Here is an 11,014-nt window from a genome sequence, read left to right as displayed (position 1 = left end):
AGGGAGTCTGGGAAACAAGGTATCAGCCATCTCAGCTGCTCGATAGGGAAGCAGGCAAGGGACAGGAGTGCTGGGCAGACTGCTGTGTAGCTGGCAACCATCTCTGCTGCCTCCCCATGATCTCAATTTGTGTGAATGTTCTACCCAGTGTTATTTAACTTGTTCCAACTCCATATTTACTGGAAATGGGAAGTTAGGTTTCAATTAGATTCAGGATAAATATTTTTTGCAGGAGTATTTCTAGGCGAGGCTGTGACCTTCATATTTTCTGACTTCCAGTAATGACCAGGTTCTACACTAAGTGACAATTTCCAAGCTGAGGTAGCACACCTTCATTGAAAAGCCAGCCTGGACTAGAGCTCCCTCTTCCCCTCTGAGGACAGTCCAGTGGCTTGGCAAATCTTATATGCTGGCAACTCCAGGCTCTTCTGTATACCTGCTCTTGTTGGCGTTCTCAATAACAATCTCAGTTCCTTATATGTGATTTCCTCAAAGACCTATGTGTCATATGACACAAATGTTAACTTAGTTAAAGATCTGGATGGGGAGGTGGCTCAGTGGTTAAATGTTTTCTGGGCAAGTGTGAGGACCAGAGTTTTGATCCCCAGAACCCATTTAAATGTTAGGTAGGCGAGGCAGCTGCTGTTATTCCAGCCTAGGATGGTGGAGACAGGGGATCCCCAGAGCAAGCTGGCTCAGGAGAATAACCATATCAGTGAGCTCTGGGTTTGATTGAGAGACCCTTCCTCAGTGAATAAGATGGAAGAGCGATGGAAGAGGATTCCTGACATCAACCTGAACTCCCCATACACATGCATGTGCACCCACACATATATGAGCATACACACATGCAAAAATGCATACACATATGACAATGGAAAAATTTGACAATATAGTAAGATAATTTTAAAAATCTTTTTTTTTTGAGATAGGGTCTTATGTACCCCAGGCTGGCCTCAAACTCTATGTAACTAAGGATAACCTTGAACTTCTGATCTTCCTGTTTTTACCTACCAAGTGCTAGTGTATACCACACTTGCAGTGCTGAGAAGTGAACCAAGGGTTCCTCACATGCTAGGCAAGTACTCTACGAACTGAGCCATATCTCCAACATCAGCTTTAAAACTCAAAGGTAGGGCTAGAGAGAAGGGTCAGTGGTTAAGAACACTTGCTGGTCTTGGAAAGGACCAGCACCCACATCAGACAGCTCACAGCCACCTGGAACTCCAGCTCCAGAGGATCTGACACCCTCTTCTGGCCTCTGAGAGCACCTGCATACGTGTGAAACCCACTCATATAGACATACACACATACACATAAATTAAAAATAAATCTTAAAAAAAAACCCACACCCTCCACCCCAGTTCCCCAGCCCTACCCCAGTTTCTTGGTCTGCCAAAGGTACCTGGCCTATCCCTACCTGAATGCTGAAAACCAGCTGTGGGCTGTGACTCACTGTGCCCATCCAACCAGTCCCAGGTCCCAAGACTCTTCTGTGGCAATGGGTCCACTGACAGTCATCTTCCAGTTGCCGCTAGCCTGGCCACTCTATCCTCCTCCTTCCTCCCCAGCCCTGCAGTAGCTTCCCTCCTGTCACTCTCCTGCCATGCTACTCAGAGATCAAGGGTTTCCCTACTGATCTCCTTTCTTATCCCACCATATCTCTAGTGTCCATCTGTTTCACAAGCCTTGGACTTTACTGCTTTCTGTTAATGGTGGGGCATGCCACCTGCCAGACATTTATAGGCATTATCTTTTACCCTCGTAACTCCTGTGAGACTTAGGAATTACTGCCTCTTTTGCAAACAGGGAAAACAGAATTCATTGCACAGGTCATGGTGCCTATAAATGGCAGAACTGGGAGTCAATCCATGTTTGTCTGACCCCAAGCCCTCGTCTAGGGTATCTGAGCCCATCACGCCTTCCCTTCTGTGGAAGCTCACAGCTGTCCCCCACCCTCCCTCCTGTCACCATCATCTCAAGTCTCCGGTCCCCAGCTTCTCTAATGTTCCAGCCTACACTGTTCCAGCCTACACTTCTCTAATGTTCCAGCCTACACTCGCCTCTCAACTCCTCTGGCAGCAATCTAGCCTTGTACAATTTAGTACTTAATTACAGAGTTCTTCCTACAGGCCTCTGGTCATTTCACATTGTCCTTTGCAGCTCTCAGGAAGCCTGTTAGTGTCTGTGGGGGTTGGAACTCCTTGCTCCTGTCCCTGGTGACATGCAGCTGGGGCATATATTCTCTGTGGAGCTCATGGACTGTCCCAGGGAGGAGGTTTTCCAGCTGTTCCAAAGCCATTGGCCCCGTCCTATCTCCTGCCTCCACTACAGTGGTGTGCCCCCGCCACCCCATCAAAAGCTCTCTTCCAAACCTGACATAATGATTTGTCTGAAGCTGCACAAGACAGAACATTCCCTTTCTCCTGATCCTGAACCCTGCCTTCACCATGGAATTTCAGTTTGGATCAACGAGGTCATCAGAGTTCATGGAAGTTTTTGGGACCTGGAAAGCCATTGATATTATCACCTACAGAGAGGCTGAGGCTGACTGGGGCTTCGAGCAAATGACTTGGTGTCTTGATTCTAATTCTGGTCCTACTGCTGTATGGTAATAGTGGTGATGATGGCTATGGTAGTGGTGGTAATGGTGATGGTGATGATGGTAATGGTGGTTATCATGGTGATGATATTGGTGATGGTGATGGTGATGGTAGTGGTAATGGTGGTGGTAATGGTGATGGTGGTGGTGGTGAAGGTAGTGATGGTGATGGTGGGGGTAAAGGTGGTGATGGTGGTGAGGGAGATGGTGGTCATTGAGGTGGTGATGGTGGTGATGATGATGGTGTTGGTAGTGATGGTGTTGATAGTGGATGGTGGTGGTAGTGATGGTGATGTTGGTGATGTTGGTGATAGTGTAGATGATAGTGATGACAGTGGTGATGATGGCAGTGGTGGCAGAGTGGACTTTTGCTGCCTTAGTGACTGGCAGTGACTTTTGGTAGCTGTGAGGAAGACTCCTCCCCAGGGGTCATGCTAGGCAGCCTTTAGAGTTAACCGTGGCCCCCAAGCAGCTGTCCCTTTCCAGAACATCTCTCTGCCCAACCCTGATGTCCTCATTTTGGACCATCTCCAAGTTGTGCACCCATGTGTTTAGATACTGCCATCTGCAATGTCTCATTTCACAGGACTGTAGGATGGGAAGTCTTGAATGATTTAGCTTTCTTCCAAGTGCTCCTGGACACTTGCGAGACATCATACTGACTAGAGAGATGGCTTAGTGCTTGCTACTCTTCCAGAGGACCCGATTTTGGTTCTCAGCTCCCATGTTGGTCAGTTCACAACCACTTGTAACCCCAGCTCCAGGGGGATCTAACACCCTCTTCTGGCCTCTGTGGGTAGCTGCACTCATGTGGCGTACAGATACACATACATACACAGAGACACACAAATAAAAATAAATCTTGAGCCAGATGTGGTGGCGCACACTTTTAATTCCAGCACTTGGGAGGCAGAGGCAGGCAGACCTCTGTGAGTTCGAAACCAGCCTGGTCTACATAGCGACTTCCAGGTCAGCTTGGGCTACCGGGAGACCCTGTCTCAAAAAGACCAAAAAAGAGAGAGAGAGAGAGAGAGAGAGAGAGAGAGAGAGAGAGAGAGAGAAACAAGAGAACAAGGGCTTGGGAACTGCTGAGAGGTCACTGACCAGAGTCAGAGAAAAGGAGCTGAACTGTGAGAGGTGGGAAGGAGTGGCTAGATCCTCCTTCACAGTTTTGCCCAGTGCCAATCTTCACATGTGAATAAACAGAAAGACACTTATATAGAAATATCTTGGAATAATCACAGAACACATCAGATTTCCACAGCCTGGAAGGTCAGGAGAGGGGTGTGGCAGGGGGAGGAAAGTGTGAGCTACATGTCCTTTCTGAAACCAGAGCTACCCAGCAGGCCATCCACGGACGGAAGGGGACACAGGGCCCTGGAGGGAAGTGGCTTGTAACTCTGTCCCTGCAGTAGGGTGTCAGGAACGAAAGCACAAGACGAGCCACTGGTAGGGGTTTTGCAACTGGATGCCGAGGGCAGAGCAGTACCCGCCTCTGTGGGCACGGCCCAGTGCAGGGAACTGGGAACCATCCAGTCCTAGGTGCACCTGGGATGGGCTGAGAGCTGAGGAGCCGCAGATGAATCTAGCCACACAATGAAGCTGGTGTGGGGTCTGCTGGACCAGCACCCTGCCTATGAATCTTGGGACCTGTGCACCTCATCCAGGTGCTGGGGCTCCTTATCAGCCTTTGGGGTTAGCAAAGCAAAACAGGCCCAGGCAGTGGCTGGCTGAACTGCCCGTGGGTGCCTGGCTGAGCCGGTAGAGACAGCCACATTCCAAGCTCCCCGAGGGACGCCTGAGCTGAGGCAGACGGGTGCGGGTTCCTCTTCCCAGTGGGAGGCCAGAGGCCCTGAAGATGGACGAGCAGGTGTTCAAGGGGGACCCGGACACCCCTCATTCCATCTCCTTCTCGGGCAGTGGGTTCCTCTCCTATTACCAGGCGGGGGCCGTGGACGCCCTGCGAGACCTGGCACCAAGGATGCTGGACACGACACATCGCTTTGCAGGGACATCAGCAGGTGCAGTGATTGCAGCCCTGGTCGTCTGCGGGATTGAAATGGGTAAGGCCTCTGTTCTGGGGTTCTGGGGGTGTCTCTAGAGGGATTCCTCAAAGCAGAACCTGTGGGACCTTGGGGATGCTTTGGGTTACAAAGTCAGGCCTGGCAGGCAGGAAGGGAGGTAGGTCAGGAGAACTGTGGGCAGCCTTGAGGTGTGCCAGGTTGCAAAGTGACCCACCAGTGCGCAAAAATCTCTCTCTTCCCATCCCACAGGGCCCTTAGCTATGAGCTGGGCTGCGGCCCAGGGGCCTGAGGGAAGGAAGCTCACTCTCTCTCTCTCATCCTGGGTTCAGCATTATGCCAGGTCCCTGCAATCCAGTCAAAAGTAAGGTTGGGTATTGTTTCTCCTCGGCTTGGTTTTTTGGAAGCAGACACTTCTAATCCTCAAGGGTGTGGTAGGGAAGGAATTCCCGACTTTCTAAACTCCTGCTACCTGCCAAGTATGTCAAGTGGTTATCCAGACCCTTGTGAGAACTGAAGTTCTAGAAAGTTCTGGAAAGAAGAGACCAATAAACTTCCAAATAAGGACACCTCTTATGTACAAACTGCAGCAGACCAGGACCCGGGAGAAAGGGAACTGTTTGATGGTCAGGAAAGCCTTTTTAAGGAGTTGACATCCAAGCAAAGACTTCATCAAGTGAGGGGGCAAGCATCATGATATGCAGGGAAAGAACCTTTCTGGGGTCTGGTGATGGAGCTGAGAAAGGGGCTGGGGATGAGGCTGAAAGGCACCTGAACATTCAGGTGACCCAAGACCACAGCAGCCAGTCCAACCAGATTCTGACGCATGTGGAGTACAGCCAAGTAAGGACTCACAAAGAGTGTGAGCTATGCTACAGACTCAGAGGCTGATCTTCTGTGCCTCAGTTTCCTCCATAAGGGAGACCCCCAAGATGCTATGTCCCTAGGTTGTTAAAATGATGAACTGGGGCTGGGATTGGTGTGGCATGGTCCCAGCACTCAGGAGGCAGAGGCAGGTGGATTTCTGAAATCGAGGCCAGCTTGGTCTATGTAGTGAGTTCTAGGCTAGCCAGGGCTACATACTGAGACCCCCGTCTTTAAAAAAAAAATGGATGAATGGGCTTACACTGGCAAACTGCCGATTTGCTGACTGGGGCACAAAAGTGCTAGGAAAAGTGTCAGCTCTCTAATTTGGGGTTTGGGGATCTCTGACTATTGGGCAGAGTGTGCTAGAGGGGACAAGGTAGAGACGAGGTGCGAGTTGAGTGTGGTATGTAGATGGTGGGAGAGAGAATGGATTTAGAATGTGCTAGAAGGTAGACTGGATGATACCAGGCAAAAAAGCATCAGCTGCTCCATCTCTTTGTGTGAGGAGGTGGCACTCAGTCCCTTGTAGCCTAAGACCTCACTCTGGAAGCCTGGTCTTTGTTAGAAAGAACAATAGCAACGCCCACTCACTGAGCACCATGTCTATGCAATGTGATTTTTTTTTCTTTTTAATATTTCTGCAAGTAATAAACAAATTCTTGCTGTACAGAGTTCATGAAATGGGAAAATATTGAGTTAAAATTTCCACCCAGCCCCCAATTCACTCTCCCTCCTAGAGCCGGGGTGAAGGGATCAGCAAGGATCTTTCTAGATCCTTCTTAGATACAGGGCTGTCTGTGGGTACAGGCTTAATGTTTATCTCACTCAGTGGACAATGTGTTAGGACTTCAGAAAGGGGCTGGGGGTGTGAGCTGGCCTCTCCTGGGGTCACAGACCTCTTGCTCTGGAGACATGGGCTCCCTGAGAGGAGGATATTACCCTTTCTGAGTGGCTGAACTGTTGTTCCCATTATCCTCTGGCTTCGATTTAATTTAATTTAATTTTAGACAGAGTTTCATGTAGCCCAGGCTGGCCTTGAACTGTATGTGGCTAAGGATGACCCTGAACTTCTGACCCCTCTGCCTCCACTTCCCGAGTACTGGGGTCACAGGGGTGCACCACCATGCCCATGTACCCAGTGCTGGGACTCAAACCTTTATATCAAGTTCTTAGAAGATACCATCCTTATGAGTGGGTGGCATCGTCACCCTCCAGATTCAAAGACTTCTCAGATTCAATTCAGTTCATTCAAGTGGATAAATATTGCTCAAAATCTGCTTGATCAGGCTGTGACGAGCCTGGACCACAGGAAAGGGAATGAAAACCCCCACATCATGGAAAGCCCCTTGGTGGGATCAAGGCCTAGACTGAGCAGGCCTCATAAACATGGTGGGAGGTCAGGGAAGAGACCGCACCAGCTGGTCTGGAACTCACTATGTAGACCAGGCTGGCCTTGAACTCATAGAGATCCGGCTGCCTCTCTGCTGGGATTAAAGGTGTACACCACCATGCCCGGCCAGTTGAGACATTTAAAAAATATATTTTATTTATTATTTTTATGTATATGAATGTATTGCCTGCATGTATGTAAGTACACCTGTGTTGTGCAATGCCCATGGGGGAACTGGAGTTGTAGACAATTGTTAGTAGCCATGTGGGTGCTGGGATTCAAACCTGGGTTCTCTGCAAGAACAGTCAGTGCTCTTAACTGCTGGGCCATCTCTCCAGCCCCATAGTTTAGACATTTTAACTGCTTGTAATTTCCTACTAACCAGCCCTTACTTTATGCCAAGCCCTGTTGTAAGTTTTTGGCATATTAACTCATCCTACCCTCATAACACCCTCCGAGTTGAAAACTGTTATTACCCCCATTTTACAGCTGAGGAAACTGAGTCACAGAACACTTATAGAACTTGCCTGAGGATACAAAGAGTACTTAGGACAGCTGAACTTGAATCCAGTTGAATCTAGTCTGGTCAGAGTGGGTGCTCTAATGCTGAGCAGAGTGGAGACCCCTAGAATGTGGGTGGTGTGCTGGGGTACCCGCATACAGGCAAAACACCAATACACATAAAATAGAAATAAAAAATAAAACCCGCAGGGCATGGTGGTATATGTGCATGCTTAAGCTCCCTGGAGAGGCAGGAGGATTCCTGGGGCTCCCTAGCTAGCCAGCCTAGCCTAATAGGTGAGTTCCAGGCCAATGAGAGACCTTGTCTCAGAGGAGGTGGATGGCATCCTGAAGATGACACCTGATGTTGTCCTCTGGCCTCCATGTGCACACATGTGCACACATAGAAGACCTCCTGTGTGCTGCAAGAGGTTAAACCAGTACAGTCACTTTGGAGAATCTGCAATTTAGAAGAGCCAGTGATATGCATACTTTGGAGTCTAGAATGACATGTATGCCACATGGGTGTGGCAGACACTGGCAAGCATGTCCATTATGGCATTGTGTACAACCAGACACGGTGTCTGACAATAGAACTAACTGAAATGGGGTCCAGACCTAATGTGATACAGAGACTTGAATCCTGGCTCCTGTTCTGCAGTTTTGTTTTGTTTTGTTTTGTTTTGTTTTGTTTTTGGTCTTTTTGAGACAGGGTCTCCCTGTAGCCCCAGCTGTCCTGGAACTCACTATGTAGACCAGGTTGGCTGGGATTAAAGTGCTGGGATTAAAGGCGTGCACCACCACGCCCAGCTCTCCACTTGTATTTTTATTTTATGTGCATGAGTGTTATGCCTGCATACATGTAAGTGCACTCGTGTCATGCAATGCCCACAGAGGTCAAAAGAGGGCATCAGATCCCCTAGAACTGGAGTTATGGACGGTTGTTAGCCACCATGTGAGTGCTTGGAAATGAACCCAGGTCCTCTGCAAGAGCAGCCAGTGCTCTTAGCTACTGAGCCATCTCTCCAGCCCCTTATTTTAATTATTTTTACATTTATTTATATGTGTGTACATGTACCATGGCATATGTATATGTGGAGGAAAACTTGCATGAATCAGTTCTCTTCTTCCCCCACGTGGTCTTGGGGATCAAACTCAGGTCATCAGGCTTGGCAGAAAGCCCCTTTACCCTCTGAACCATCTCATTGGCCCTCTTTATATCTGTTTCTTTTGTCATTCGGAAAAATGTAAAGTTAATGCTATCAAACGTATCCATTTCTTCTTGTAGTTTCCTCTATGGTTTCCTCTACACTGTCTGAAAGTTTTTAGTGTTATGTTTCCATGTTTAGGTTAACCCCTCTAGAGTTTATTTAGATAGGAGGCTGAGGTGGAGGTTTGATGTCTTAATTGCTTTACCTTCCGCAGGCAGGCCATCTCAGGCAAGCATGCACGCCTTTAATCCCAGCACTCAGGAGGCAGAGGCAGGAGAACCTCTGTGAGATTGAGGCCAGCCTGGTCTACCTAGCGAGTTCCAGGCCAGCTGGGGCTATCGGTAGACCCTGTCTCAAAAAGACCAAAAAACTGAAACAAACAAAAACAAAATAAAAAAACAAGAGTCCATAGCCTGAAGCAGCCTAACTGCAGCCCCTGATTTACCATTTTAGAGCTTTGTCATATTATGCTGAACTAAATCAAATAATGTGAAACTTCCCACCAACCTGAAAAGCTCCTGAAAGTCCCCTTCCTTTGCTTTCTCCTCTTTCCTCCACCTCCCTTTCTCTTTAACCCTTGCCTCTACCATTGTCAGCTGCCATTCAACAAAAAGCTCTGTTAAGATTTTAACCAAAATGAAACGTTCCCATGATAAATTAACCCATCTCTCTATCCATTCTGCTCTTATGTCTTTCAAAAGAGAATTATTTTTAGGGAGGGTGTCAAGACAGAGTCTCACTAGGTAGCCCCAACGGACCTGGAACTCACTATGTAGACCAAGCTGGCTTTGATCTCACAGAGATCCACCTGCCTCTGCCTCCCGAGTGCTGGGATTACAGATGTGAACCATCACACCTGGCTATTTGATAAAGATGTTGCAGGCCATTTATTGGATTTATTGCTTTAGGGTTTTGTTTGTTTGGTTTGGTTTGGTTTGGTTTTGGTTTTTGAGACAAGGTCTCACTCTGTAGCCCAGACTGGCTGGGGACTCACTATGTAGTCTAGGCTGGCCTCCAATTTATGGCAATCCTCCTGCTTCAGCCTCCTGTACTGGATTTATTTCTAAGGACCTTACAGTTTTCATTGCTATGAAGAGATTGCTTTTTTCCATGGTATTTTCAAACCTGACAGCTTTTCACAGATGTGAGGAGGGTTCCTGAGCTTTCCTTCTTTGAGCTTGTTTTGAGTGATGGACAACAGCTGTAGAGTGGGTACATCACCGTGTGTTTTATGCCTGATCGCACTGTGTATATAACTGAAGATCTGTCATTTTATTTTTTAAACATTGCTAGATTTATTCATTTATTTTGTGTGCATGTGTATATGTGCCATGGCATGTGTGTGAAGGTCAGAGGACAACTTATGGGAGTCATTTCTCTCCTTAAATGATGTGGGTTCCAGCTGAATTCAGTTCATATGCCTTGGCAGCAAGCACCTTTATGTGCTGAGCCATCTCGTTGGCCCTGTCTCTCTCTCTTTTTAAAAAACAAAACAACTTATTTTTATTATTTTAAAATTATGTGTATGTGACTGTGTCCATGTGTGGACATCTATGTGTGAGGTACCCGAGGAGGCCAGAAGAGGTTGTCAGTTCCTCCGGAGCTGGAGTTACAGACAGTTGTCTGCTACCCATGTGGATGTTGGGAACTGAACCTAGGTCCTCTGTAAGTGCAGCCAGTGCTCTTAACCACTGAGCCATCCCTCTGGGACACACACACACACACACACACACACACACACACACTCTTGTCTCTTTTTTAAAAAATATTTTATTAGCCGGGCGTGGTGGTACACGCCTTTACTCCCAGGACTCAGGAGGCAGAGGCAGGCAGATCTCTGGGAATTCAAGGCCAGCCTGGTCTACATAGTGAGTTCAGGTCAGCTGGGGCTACAGGGAGACCCTGTCTCAAAAAGACCAAAAAAGCAAAACAAAACAAAGAAACTAACACTTATCTAACACTTACTTCATACTCTATACCACTCTATACTACTGAGCCATCTTCCCAGCCCCAATCTTTTTTTTTAAAGACAGGATCTTGTTATGTAACCCAGACTGGCCTCTAACTCATGATCCTTCTGCCTCATCCTCCTGTCTGAATGAATTATAGGCCTGTACCACCATACCCAGCTCCCAAAGTCTGTCTTTTTTTTAAAAGGTCTATTTATTAACTTTATGTATGTGTACCTGAATGTATATACATGCATGCAGTGTGTGCAGAGGCCAGAAGAGGGTACTGGATCCCCTGGAACTGGAGTTAAAGGCTGTTGTGAGCCATCCTACGTAGGTACTAGGAACTGAATCCAGATCCTCTGGAATAACAGCAAGTGCTTAAACTGCCAAGCTATCTCTCTATCCTGCCAAAAATCTATCTTCTTAACCATAAGTATCAGGTTTAGAAAAATAGGCCAGAGAAATGGCTC

The 11,014-nt window shown here is 47.7% G+C and overlaps 1 protein-coding gene across 1 annotated transcript in view; it reads left to right on the top strand.

Annotated features, from left to right (window-relative positions):
- The first annotated feature begins 4,460 nt into the window (after window positions 1-4,460).
- Window positions 4,461-11,014, top strand: part of Pnpla1 (patatin like phospholipase domain containing 1) — a 47,348-nt gene continuing 40,794 nt past the window's right edge. The window contains exon 1 of the mRNA XM_008840201.1: window positions 4,461-4,665. Coding sequence (XP_008838423.1) covers window positions 4,461-4,665 — 205 coding nt within the window. The remainder of the gene's footprint in view (window positions 4,666-11,014) is intronic.

This window comes from Nannospalax galili, unplaced genomic scaffold, assembly GCF_000622305.1.
Source record: "Nannospalax galili isolate Female #2095 unplaced genomic scaffold, S.galili_v1.0 scaffold538, whole genome shotgun sequence".
NCBI lineage: Eukaryota > Metazoa > Chordata > Mammalia > Rodentia > Spalacidae > Nannospalax > Nannospalax galili.
Note: the sequence above shows the minus strand (reverse complement) of the source record. Positions and strands in the feature narration are given on the sequence as shown.